Here is a 13,900-nt window from a genome sequence, read left to right as displayed (position 1 = left end):
ACTACCTTATTATACGTGGTAAATTATACGTATTCATATGTTACTTAATTAGATTTTATTTTGTTGTATGCTTTATTTATATGTAATCTTTTAAGTAATAGACTAACTATTTATTATCATAACATTCAAGAGTTTTACTAATAAAAATAATATACAAGAAATGCATCTCTTTTTACGATTTATAATTGCATTTTTTAAATACATCTGTAACAATGAATTCTAGATCTATGATTTTATTTTATACAAATTTCTCACCACTGAATCATTTCAAGTAGTTTGGTTTCAATAGTTTCCTTTGAGGGGGAAAAACAGAGAGTAAAAGCAGGGCAGGGATTGGAGCCAAGAAATTCAGATCCTGATCATGGTTGTTACTTGTTTTTGCCGAATCCGAGGGATGGATCTTGTCGATAATTTGGCATGAAACCAGGTGTTGTTTAGCATGAATCAAAGCAAATTTTGCCCAACTTAACATTTTACTAGAACTAAGTATATGTACCCGGGATCATATACAAAAATATAGTCTTTTTTCTGAATTTTTTAAATGAAAACACGTATAAGAATTTCCGTTATAAAAAAATTATGAAGTTACTAAATTTAAACTTTAATTATTTTTAATATTAAAAATAATGAAATTAATGAATAATAATTTTACTTGTTTTTAAAATATAATAAATAATTATTAATAGTACATATAATTTATGATTAAATTTAAATATTTACATTAGAATCTTATCGTTTTAAAGATTTTTCTTTAAATAACATTAGCAGTTGAATTTGTAAAATTTTTTTCATGATTCATGAGTAAAATTTTCAAATCATCTTACTCTTATGTTAAAACTGATATAAGTAAATACAATTTAAGGTGAGATAAAATTTGTCATTGAAATATCTTCTTTATTATTATAGCAAAAAAAACTATTATGAGCAACTGTTTTTGTTGTTTTGTATTCTAGTATCATATTTTTTCTTCAACATTATCTGTTGAAACTTAATAACATATTTTATCTGTTCTTGAATTGAAATAGTTGTATCTATATTTAGAAACGATTTCATATTTTTGTTAGTTTAACTACCTACTAAAACTTCTAAAAATAAGACGAATGCACATAATTATTACTTTAGCTGATTGGTATTCTATTCTCAATATTATTTCTAATATGATAATAAATAAATAACTCAATTAAACTACATAAATTATTATATTAATACCAAAAAATATTAACTTAGTTTAATATTTATCTTCATCAAATCAAATAACTGATATATTAGACAAATTATAATTAATTTGGTTTAATAAAATCATCTGTATGTGATTATATACTTTTAAAAGTTAGAGTACTTTTTAAAATTAATTTATACTTATTAAAATTAAAAAATTTAACATAACCTCATATATTGATAAAATTCAAATTTATTCTTATATTTGTGTTTATTTTGACTTTTTAAAATTTTAAAAATTATTTTACTAAATAAAATTTTTGTTGTACTTATTAAAAATAATTTATTTTTTATTTAATTTATTAAACACAGGTGCAACAATTTTTAAAAAAATATTTTTAAAAGTCAAATTTAATAAATTATTTTTGATAATTAAAAGTTTTAACAAACTGGTAATTAAAAAAATTTAATAATATTTGACTATAATTTCTATAAAGATATGGACATAATTATTGAATTTAAAAAATATCATAATTATTAAATATATTTTATATAAATAATTTCAATATAAAATAAAGATAGTCAAAATCAATTAATATTAGGGTCATCATTAAGTTTTTTGAGAGTATAATAAAATTATCTATTCTCTCCCATCAATTTATGTCACATACATTTAGTTTTGTTATAGACACTCATTAATAACTTGTCATTCAATTAATATATTAATATAAGAGTTATAATTTATACTGATATTACCTAATAATTTTTTTTAATACTGTATCGCAATCGCAACATTTTATGAGTGCAACGACAATCATGTTTCATCATTCAAGTAAAAAATAAAAAGTAAAAAGTAAAAAATATTACATAATTAAAATACAATATAACTCATTTCATTATCTTTTATATAAATAATAAATTAAAAAAAGCAAGTTTCAAATTTTTTTTGTACAAAATAGAATAAAATAAAATACATGAATCAAATAGGTATAAATATAAAAATCATAAAATTTTATTAACAATTTTCTTGTACAAAGTTATCATTTATAAAACTATATTAACAATCTAAAATAAATTTAATATCCTAAAACCTATTTCGGTGTCTATTTTAATATAATTACTGACCTTCTATTTTTATAATTATTAACAATCCAAATAAATAGTACTATTAACTTACTTCATTATCTATTTTAAAGTAACTAAGAGCATTCTATTTTTCTAATTATTTTTTAGTTTTATTTATCATTTATTTTCAATCAATTATATTAATGTGTAAGTAAATTAAATTAAATACGGTAATAATTATACTAATAAACATAAATTTTTAATTTGGAATTAGTTTAGTTTTTTTTTTGTAAAAAGTGATTATTAGAACAAAAAACAAATATATTGGACCAAAAAATTGTTAAAATACCAAAATACAAAGGAACAATATTAAAATACCTCAAACAAAAAAAAGTGAAATATAAAATAATAGGAATAATCATAATAAAAATTTATCCAATATTTAAGTACATCATCTTCAAATTCTTTCAATTTTTTTAATCTAATTCTTCAATCCATTTTTTTTTATCTTAGTCCCAAGCCCTTAGTTATTGTAATAAGCATATAAATTTATTGATTCTTTAGTTAAAAAGAGTTGCACCATTTTTAATACTTTTTGTTAAAATATTTGAGTCCAATACAAATTTAAGGTAATATTCAACTAAAAGAATTAATATATTAGACTAAATAAAGTAACTATCGAATAATTATAATTTTTTCAAAATTCTATAATTACATATAACTGGTTTAAAATAATTTATAATATTTTTTTTATTTCAAGATAGATAACAAAATTTTTATTAAAAGAATGATATGATTTATACTTATTTTTTATGCATAAATATTATTATATATAATTATTCATAATTTATATAAAAAGAGAAGTAAGTCAAAAAACCGAAGAAAATGTACAACAACCTTTATCGATATTATTTCATTATTCAATCTCCAAATCAGAAATAAAATTAAGTATGTAAAAAATATAATTTTAATATTGAAAATATTCAATATATGAAGAGTTATGATAAATTAATTTGTATGGGATAAAAAATTATAAAACCTTAAATAAATAAGAACAAAAGAAAAGAAATAGAAGAGATAAATATAACAAAGAATAATAATGTTTTATAGTTTATAAAAAATATGAACGAGTAAAAATAATGTATCATAGATAGAAAAAAAATATTTACCTAATGGAAGAGCTATTAGTAAAAAAAATGAGATTTTTTTTAACATATATAACTTTTTTTTACAGTGATTAAATTATAAAATATAAAAATAAAAAAATAAAATTGTGTTTTTTAAATAAATTGAAGAGAATATTTATGATTATATAATTCATAGTAGCATATAATTATTATACAATAAATTATAAAAATTATTAATAAAAATATTAAATTTGATATTAAAATAAAAATAAATATAAACAATAAATAAAAATTTAAAATTTAAAGTCAAAATGTTTAAGGTTAAAGAAGGAAAACAAGAGAAATTTTTTATAAACAATGACTCAAACATTAGTGTGATAATAAATTAAATAATTGATGTAATAAATTAATTATAATTGTTTGACTCAATAAAGTAAGTTAAACAAATAAAAAATATCTTATAATATATCATGTAAAAATTATAATACTTTTAAAATTCATTAACCAAAATGCATAAGACAAAAAAAATTAATACAAATTAAAATAAAATCAGTTCATTTATTTCAGTAAAATCAAATAATTAATATAATTGATTATTTATAATTAATGTAATTAAATAAAATATTAAATAATTTGATATTTATCTCAATTAAATAAAATAAATAAATAAATAATTATAATATTTTTAAAAATCATTAATCAAAATACATCAGATGAAAAATTAATATAAATTAAAATAAAAATAATTTATTTATTCTATTCAAATCAAATAATTAATATAATTGATTAGTTATAGTTATGTGATCAAATAAAATATTAAATAATTTAATATTTATCTCAATCAAATCAAATAAATAATTAATTAATGTATTTAAATAAATCAAATAAAATAATTATAAAATACTTTTAAGAACATACCATGTCAGCGATACTATTAATGGAAGAAATCTAATTTTAATAATGTATAATAGATGTTAAATTAATTTTGGCTTAAGAAAACAATTATTTATAGTATGTATAATAAATATTTAAAGTTTTGGAGAAACGATCGGTTCAATCTAATAGTACCAAAATATTCCTAGAGAACTTAATAAACAAATTCAAGTTATAGCAATACATGAATAAATTCTGACGGATAAAAAATATATAATGTATTATCTAATATCCACAAGTTGTTTAATAAAGCGGATTCTACGCGTATTCTTTACTTTAAAATCAAACTAAAAAAAATCCGTATAGGATAGGAAACCACAAACCTACATAAGTTCGCTTTGATTTACCAAAAGAAAGAAAAAAACAAGGACATAAAAAAAAGGTAAGTAGATATGAATACGAGTAATGTAGGTGATGGGTAAGGTCTAAGGTGGCAAATGAGTACAAGTATAAAGCCTAATAAATACTAATAGGTGACCTTCCCAACTACATTACTTTGCGATGGCTATCTGTCCTCAATTCCCTCTTTATTATGCCATAAATTTTCAACCGTATCAATCATAAAGCTGTTTAAACTTGCATCAACTAAATAAGTACAATGACAGTTGCTAAATAAGCAAATATCACTCCATCTTAAGGACTAGAAAAAAACAGTAATCCATTTGAGACTTTTCCTTTTTTTCTTTTATAAAAAATGAGGCTTTATAAGCGATATTTGTAGGAGTTAATTCGATTAATGTCTGCAATAGAATAGGAAAATGTTACAATAGTGTGTGGAACGGTGGATGATATGTTTGTAGGCAAAATAGAAAGCTTGCATATTCATTTGCCAATTTCCAAACCTTCTTTCGGGCCCATTTCTTTAAGAATTTTTCTTTATTTTACGTTGACAATAATAAAATTTAAAATTCTATATATTTTCTATATCTCACGCGTACTACTCAATATTTTTATTTTACTATTTGGCTAAGTGGCTAACTATATATTACACATAATAAATTAGTTAATTAGGAATTTAATTTTAATACCAAAGTTTTTTTTTAGAAAAAATAAAATCCTACCAATTCTGAATTTTATTAAATCCATTTTAATATTACAGAATTTGAGATTATCTGATATTTTCTTAAATAGTAATAATAATAAATAATATAATTGCAAAACTAATTTCGTTCCTTTTTAAGATTTATTTTCAACTTCCATTTACCGACATATTTATGAATTACAGTGAAATACAGATGATGAATTAGTAACAAAAAGATTTCTTAACAAGATGGAATTCAAATTTAAAAGATTCATTGAACCCCAATGAAAACAATTTAAAAATATTTTACCTCCGAAAGTAGTTGAAGTTGATAGAATTTTAGAAATGGGAAGAAGTTGATGTCATGATATTAGAGAAAGCAGAGAAGGGCTTTGTTGAATATAAGGGAAAGAAAAGGGGCAATTTCATAATCTCAAACCCTATATAAGAAGCCACACCTATCTATCTTTCTCCCCACACCAACATAGACTTATTATATAGAAGAAGCAGATCCAACTGAAATTAATTAAATCAAAATAGTTATCATCACAAAAGAAAAAGAAGATGTCTCTGGTAACAGAAGAAATCAAAGCTAGGTCAGAGGTATATCATGGAGACGAAATGTGTCAGGTGAAGTCGAAGGAGCTTCTAAAGGAGATCGAACTTCCCAACGGTCTGCTGCCATTGAAGGACATGGAGGAGTGCGGTTACGACAGAGGAACGGGGTTCGTGTGGCTGAAGCAGAAGAAACCCTACACGCACAAGTTCGAGAAGATTGGGAAGCTTGTGTCGTACGCGGCGGAGGTGACGGCGCAGGTGGAGAAAGGGAAGATCAAGAAGCTGACCGGAGTGAAGACGAAGGAGATTTTGCTGTGGGTTACGCTCAGTGACATCTATGTCGATGACCCTCCCACCGGCAAGATCACTTTCAAGACGCCCGCAGGGCTATTCAGGTCTTTTCCTGTCTCTGCCTTCGAGCTTGAGGAAGAGAAAGACAAGTCCGACGATGTCAAGGCTTCCGCCGCCGCCACCACCACGCAGGTCGACGAAGCCGTTCAGGTCAAGGAGGTCTGAATCAATCAATCAATCAATCAATCAACCAATCAACCAATCGTGTTGATTTGTTCTTGTTTACTTTTCTTTACTATCATCTCAGATTCCGTTCTGTGCTGTTTAGTTGTTCTACGCATACCATCCTTTATGTTCTACTATTATTATTATTATTAATATTAATTATAAAATGTGATTAATTCCAATATCATCTTCTTTTTTTTCGTTATCATCTAATTTTGTATCAAGGGGCAATTCTGGTTTCAGAGGATTATTGATTGATAACGAATAAATCGATTCGAATCTTATTCCGCATTAAGATTTTAAGGGGTGACTGGGTGAGACTTGAGAGTATAGGGATAGGATGAGGCCTAACCTCTTTTCGGTTTGAAGTCTCGTTTTTTTCTTAAATTATCAAAAATTATAACTTCTTATACATGGCATGTAACTGACTGAAAGCAGGAGAAGGATAAGACAAAGAAATGGTTACGGCTTGTTATGATTATGTGTTTTTAATTTATAAAAATCAAAGATTTTTTTAATTAAATTTGATAAAAAATTTATTTATTTTAAAAATAAAAGTTAGTGATCTATTTATTATTTTTTCAATAATTTAATTTACGTTTTATACAACATAATTATAGCTCAAATGACATAGACTTTCCATACTTAATTAAGAGGTTGCTAGTTCGAGTTACATATCTTTCTAAATTTTTGCCAATGAGTAATAGCTCAAATGACATAGTCTCTCCATACTCAATTAAGAGGGTGCGGGTTCGAAAAAAAATAATAAGTATGTTTCATTCTTCATTTATTGGCAAATGACCCCAGATTTTTTTTTACAAGAAAGAAGTGAACGAACAAATGACTTAACTTGACAAACTCTTTTTTCCCTTATTTAAAAAATAATTACAAATATTTCAATTTTATTTACTTTTTTTCTTTCATTTAACAATATTATTGAAAAATTAAATTAATATTGTTATTAAACATTTCTTAAATGATATACTACATCAAATACAATTTTTAAATGAATACTTATTTAAGATTGATTTAGTAATTATATTTATCTATATTTTTTTTAATTGAAAATAGGGATACTTAAATTCGCGACCTCTTGAATGAGTACGAAAAAACTATGCCATTTGAATCATAATTTATTGGCTTATATTTATCTATGTTAATATTTGATTTTATTTACAATACTATAGTTTATGGCTTATGATCTGATTTATCTCTAATCAAGTAATGAAATCCCATAAACCCAATTTTTAGTGAATGCATTGCGACGTCAAAGGTAATCATTGAGCACAAGAAGAGTATGGTGATATGAAGTGCTTTTTTTAAACGAAAAAAGAAACCAAAACAAGAAGTCACAGAAAGAACATGAACCCCATTCCGGAATTGTGGAAAATTAAAAAGGTGCTGACGAGAGACAAAACAAACCGACATTGCTGATCGGATTAGCGAAAGGGTCTACATTTAAAGAGCAATTCCACCTGGGAATTGGATCTATTAACAATGTTGTCTTGATTTTGAATTGTGATTTTTATTAACTTTCACACCAGAACACAATAACACACAATGTTTTCTTCCTTCAAAAAAAAAAAAAAAAAACTGACACCATAACACAATGTTAATGTACCAAAAGCAAACCTTTTTTTCTCTAATCCATCGTTTGGTTTGAGAGAGAATGGTAGGATGTAGGAAAAAAAATTAAATAAAAAAACATTCTCATTCCATTTGGATATGAAAGAAAACAGAAAAAATAAAACAATTATAGTGAGTTTCACCACAAATATTTTTTTTTGAATCACAAACAAAAAAATAGGAGAAAGTATTTTTTTTTGTTTTTCTAGTAGTATCCTTAATTATACGTTGTTACTATAAATGGTTCCAGCCAGTCCTTCCGAAGTAGATCTCGTTGATATCGAAAAGTGTTCTTGGATCTCATACTCTTTTTTTGGTGGTACTATAGATCCCTCGAAAATCTGACCCGTGCATAGGACTTGCAAAAAGGACTGTGACGCTCAAATTAAGGGATAAGTATTGTTTTGGTCCTCACGTTGAGGGTCGGAATCGAACCCGTCTCCGATCTAATTTTCGATTTAGAATCATCCCAACATTTTTTTTCGTATTAAAATCGTCTTTTTTAATTTTTATTTCTAAACTACCCATCCTTTTTAATAAAATTTAAAAAATTAAAAATAAAAAAAAATAAAACACGGTTGGGGTGGGGGGAGGGGAGACAGGGAGGGGGAGACCGGGGGTGGGGGTGGCGGTGGCGGGAAGGGGAGACGGGAGGGTGGGGGTGGGGGAAGGGGAGACCGGGGGTGGGGGTGGCGGGAAGGGGAGACGGGGAGGGGGAGACCGGGGGTGAGGTGGGGGGTGGGATGGGGGTGGATGGTGGTGGGAAGGGGAGACCGGAGGGGTGGGGGAGGGGGGAAGGGAGACTGGAGGGTGGAGGAGGGGGGAAGGGGAGACGGGGAGTGGGGGAGGGGAGACGGGAGGGGGAGACGGGAGGGGTGGGGGAGCGGGAGGCAGGAAGGGGTTTTATTTTTTTTTTAATTTTTTAAATTTTATTAAAAAGGAAGGGTAGTTTAGGAATAAAAATTAAAAAGGACGATTTTAATACGAAAAAAAAAACGTTAAGGATGATTCTAAATCGAAAATTAGATCGGGGACGGGTTCGATTCCGACCCTCAACGTGAGGGACCAAAACAATACTTATCCCCTCAAATTAATATTAATTTTCAGAATATCTTAATTAAAACTACGAGTTTGGTGGTTTATGTGTAATTCTCATTTGCCTTCTACAATCCTGATCTTTTTCTATTTATTGTTGTTTAATAATAACTGACTTGTATGTGCTTTGGCCGAGTTTTGCGTATGAGCTATTGAAGTGCTAAATGATTACTTGATGATATCAAGTTTAAATATTTGAAAATCGGTTCCGAGGTATGACATCGTATATCCGAGTTATTCGAATACGGATCACAGCCCCAAGCTTGACTTGTGTATTTATATGGTGTAAGCAAGTTGAGCTTTGCCTAGATGATAGCACCATTGTATACCTCAGTACTTGAACTATCCTATATTCCTATTAGCCCCAAGCTCAACATGCAGTTGTTTTGTTAATACTTAATACAGACAAGCTTGGAGATTTTTTTTAGATATATATTAGGTTTAATTACTCTATAGGTCTCTATAATTTCACCAAATTTTCAATTAGGTCAATATATTAATATATATTTTTTCTTTTCAATTAAATCTTTATACCATATCATTTTTTTAAAATTTAGTTTCTATTAACGTTAAACGTCTAAAAAACGTTAGTAAATTGTGAATTTACTTATCTACCTATGTCCCCCACTATCATTGCTTGCTTCCCATCACTTTCCCACTCTTCTTCCATCACAATTCCATTGCCAATTTCATCTCCTATAACCTCATCATCATCAAGCATTCTCCCTGCTGAATTTTCCTCTTCTATTTCTTGATCATCTTTCTTAGAAATATTAAGTCGAGCATTTGGTAAATGTGACTCATCATCCTTCACAATCCCTTGTTCATAACCATTATTTGATGATATCACATATTTCTCATAATTCTTAATCACATTCTCAACACCATCCTCTCTAAATTGGTCCTCATCTTCATCAAGAAGCATAGGATATTTATGATTATAAGGAATATGGAACAACTTACTCATTAATATCTATGTATAAACACGGCTTGCCAAGAAGAATGCATAGTTGGAAGGTTGAGGTGCCGTCAAGCTTCAACCTTAGCTTGCAACGTAGCAATGGCCTCCCCTTCCCCACATTCTTGTTCTTCCTCTTCTTTCTCTATTTTTTCCTGTATTTGTTGATTTTGGTTTTATTTTTCTAGCTTTTAGATTTAATAATTTTTTTTGTGATGTGATTTCTTTCCTTTGTTGTGTCATTATTCTCCTGTACGGATGGTTTAGATGTGATCTGTTTAAAAAATAAAAAATAATTTTTAAACTTGAGATATTTTAATTAGAATTTAAGATATTTGAGTTTGTTAGTCTAAAAACGGCTTTTGACTAAAAAGATAACTTACCAATTCATAATAGCTTATTTAAGAACTTAAGATGACTGATAATTGATGCAATGAATATAAAATAAAAAAAGAATAATTTCTTATGTGCTTTCCATGCCGGTCGTGACCATAGTGGTAGCTATATGGTCAATGATATAGACAAGAAGTTGAAGTTCCACTTGTATTTCTAACTATCTTCCACATTCGTTGTTACATTCATCATTCATCAATGATTCTAATCAACCCTCCCTCGCTATACCCTTGTAGTAATCTTTCAAGATATGATTAACTTATGCAACCATTAGATCATCCCAATAGGAGAATGTTCACTCACAAGTATCATCCACCTTACCTTCTACTATGAGTCTATGAAAAATATGCATGTAGTTTTGTATCATTAACAAAAATATTATGTATTCAGACTTAACAGAAAAATTATTGAGATGTAATAATTACTGTCGTGCGGTTACTTTGGGGGAATCAAAACCATTTAATTGAATAGTAGTTGAAAAATTTCTTTGATCTAATGGTTGGTAAGTAAGATTGGTAGAGATCATGTGATAGTGATTTTGTTGGTCCTTTATTGACTTTTCTGTCTTCGTGCTGAGAGTAGTCTTTGTGCCCTACTTCAACAAGTTTAGCCAAAATAGGAAATGACTTCAAAAGGTTAGTAACTTTCACTTTTTTACTGTTTGAATTTTCTTCCTCCTGTTGATGGCTGAAAACAAGGTTGTAGAGGTAAAAGATGACTTATATGAAAGAGTACATGTGGATGTGAAATGTTGTGCTTCCCTTTTTCAGAAAGAAAAACGGTTTTTGAACTTGGCGTTGTTAACTGGGTTAGGAGTAGTGATTTGGTTGCTGTGGAGTTTATCCCCTATAATGGCGAGGAGAGGGTGTGCGAGAAGAGGGGTGATTAGGCTTATTTTTACTTTTATAGTTGCATGTTAATAAAGCTGAATGTTAGGTTTTTCTTTTCAGATTTTGAGTGTAAAGTATTGACATAGTTGAATTATGCTCCGTTATAGTTACATCCTAACACATGGACTTTTCTTCGAGCCTTGATGGAGCTTTTGGAAATTCCTCCATCACTGAATTTGTTTTTTTCTTTCTTTCAATTGAAAAGAGTTCGAATGGATCTCTGGGTAAACCTTAGTAGTTATCTAGGCCGGTTGCTTTTTGTATTGTATAAGTCTTCTTTTAAGAACTTTAAAGAAATATTCGTGAAAGTCCATTCTTCGAAAACAGAGTATCCTTTTTTCTTGGATGACGAATTAGGCGAGAAGTTTTCTCTGTATTGGTGTCTGAAACCAATGTAAATTTTAGATGTTATGATGAGAAGTAATGAAGAGAATTTGATCCTAGATTTCCTGATAGATTATTTCTCAGCGGGAAAGTTATTATCAATTTCTGATATGTTGAAAGTGGAGATTAATAAGAAAGCTTTAAAGGAGTATATAGGTAAATACTAGTATGGGGAGTTTTAGTTTTTGTGAGGATGCTATTTTAATATATGTCGGTTGTGTGTTACAGGTAGGAAGGTTTCGAGCTTGTCCTCTGATCGGTTGAAGTCTTTTCTAGACCAGAAAAAGAAGAATGAAAGGGATATCTCTACCATCGGAGTAGACAGGGATATGGCATAGATGATGTGGAAGCTAGTGCTCACCCTCACAAAATAAAGAGGAAAAAGCTTGATTCGGAAAAGTCTATTGAAGTTCTTTTTACGACTGATGTAAAGATGGGTTCAGATGGTGGGAAAGAGGTTAGAAAATCGATACAGCTTTAAGGTTTTATTAGTGGTGTAGATGCCCAATCTGTTTGGGGTGACCATTTTCCTCTCATGGAATTAGCTAACAAGATCACTCAATATCTAGATGATGTATGATTTTTTAAGGATGTAGGAAAAGAGGTTATGGGACAGTACATGTAGGTAAGAAGGAAAGGTACTTATATGTTTGATGTTTCCAGTTGTTATGTTGTTGTGCTAAGTTTGTTGTGCTCTTTTTAGGTGATCGGCATGAGGATGCTTTGTATGGGTCGGACAAGGAAACTACTGGGGGCCGAAGAGAGAAAAGAGTTAGAGAAGATACCAAATTTAGAGAGGTTGTTGAAAGAAATAGATGTAGTTATTGTTGATGTGACAACAAAAATGAAGAGCAAAGAAGAGGAAGTGCTAAGGTTGCAGGGTCAAATATGCAATTTGCAGAATCAAATCTAGGAAGCTGATAATGAGAAAGGAAATATGACGTTGAGGATCCATGAGCTTGAAAATGAAGTGTTAGAGATTTTCTCGGCTAGATTTGATCGCGCTGTAAGTCAAGTTGTTGCCTTATCCTCCGATTTTGAGGTCGACAATCTTGATGTTACTAAGATTGTAGTGAATGGCAAACTCGTTGATGATGAGGCCAGGGGGAAGCTGAAGATGAAAGGATGAAAGTGTGGCAGCTGTTGATAAGAATAATTGACTCGTTTACTTATGTGTTTGTGACTATGTTATTGCTAGTATGAAAACTTTTTGTTTTGTATATTTTGATGGATTTGTCGGATGAACAATGCATGCACTTGTCTGTGTGTTTTGAATTTTTATGAATGGTGATTTGTTTTACCTATGTATTGCTAGCTTCCAACGTTTGTATGTTGGTTAGGTAGAGATAGAAAAGAACACTGAATGTTATTTGGGTTTTAGTAGATCTTCGAATGTAGAAGGTGCAAAGTGATCGAGCTCGTTAAAACCTCCCCGAGTAAAATCTGAAATGAAAAAAAAAAACCTTAGTGATAGAAAAAAAAGTTCCTCTCGCCTCTGACTTTTACAGATAACTAACTGTAGTATAAACGTAATGATGATACATCCCAAGTATTTGGTAGCTTGGCCCCTGTCATAGTTTGCAAAGAGTATGCTCCTCATCCGTGTACTTTTGACATTTTGAAAGGTCCGTCCCATGTTACAAGAAGTTTTCCTTGCCCTGGTGGTTTTTGCATGTCTTCTAGTTTGTGTAGGATGAGGTCTCCTTGTTGTAATGCTCCTAGAAGTGTCTTTTTGTTGTACTTTCGACGTATGTTAACCTACATAGGTTGTTGCCTGATTTTAGTTGAGTCGCGTTCCTCATCTAGTGTATCTAGCTCGGCGAACCGTGCATGTATGTTAGTTTCCTCATCCAAAAAGTCAGTTTGCAACGATCATTGAGAAATTTCTACTGGGATCATTGATTTTGTGCCATAGACTAGTTGGAATGGTGTTTCTTTTGTTTTTGTGTGTGGTGTTGTGTTATAACTCTACAGTATTTTAGGGATTAGCTCGGCCTATTGACCTTTAGCTTTAGTTAGTTTTTTGCATAAAGCCTACAAAATAATTTTGTTAGCAACCTCGGCGAGCCCATTAGTTTGTGGGTGCTCTACAGAGAAAAAATGATGTTTATATATAGATTTTCTAAGAAGGATGCTAACTTCCTATCAGTGAATTGCCTACCATTGTCAATAATGA

The 13,900-nt window shown here is 29.1% G+C and overlaps 1 protein-coding gene across 1 annotated transcript; it reads left to right on the top strand.

The window, feature by feature from the left end:
• The first annotated feature begins 5,706 nt into the window (after window positions 1-5,706).
• LOC107645960 (uncharacterized) lies at window positions 5,707-6,560 on the top strand. Its single transcript, XM_016350122.3, has one exon. It carries the CDS (start codon window positions 5,869-5,871, stop codon window positions 6,376-6,378), a length of 510 nt encoding a protein of 169 aa, XP_016205608.1. The 5' UTR covers window positions 5,707-5,868; the 3' UTR covers window positions 6,379-6,560.
• Window positions 6,561-13,900: the final 7,340 nt, after the last annotated feature.

Source organism: Arachis ipaensis, chromosome B6 (assembly GCF_059453495.1).
Source record: "Arachis ipaensis isolate K30076 ecotype BB chromosome B6, ASM5945349v1, whole genome shotgun sequence".
NCBI classification, from domain to species: Eukaryota; Viridiplantae; Streptophyta; class Magnoliopsida; order Fabales; family Fabaceae; genus Arachis; species Arachis ipaensis.
This window is presented reverse-complemented; position numbering and strand designations above follow the sequence as displayed.

Excerpts from the sequence above, each read along its gene's own strand:
- LOC107645960 (XM_016350122.3), top strand. The coding sequence starts at position 5,869 with ATGTCTCTGGTAACAGAAGAAATCAAAGCTAGGTCAGAGGTATATCAT.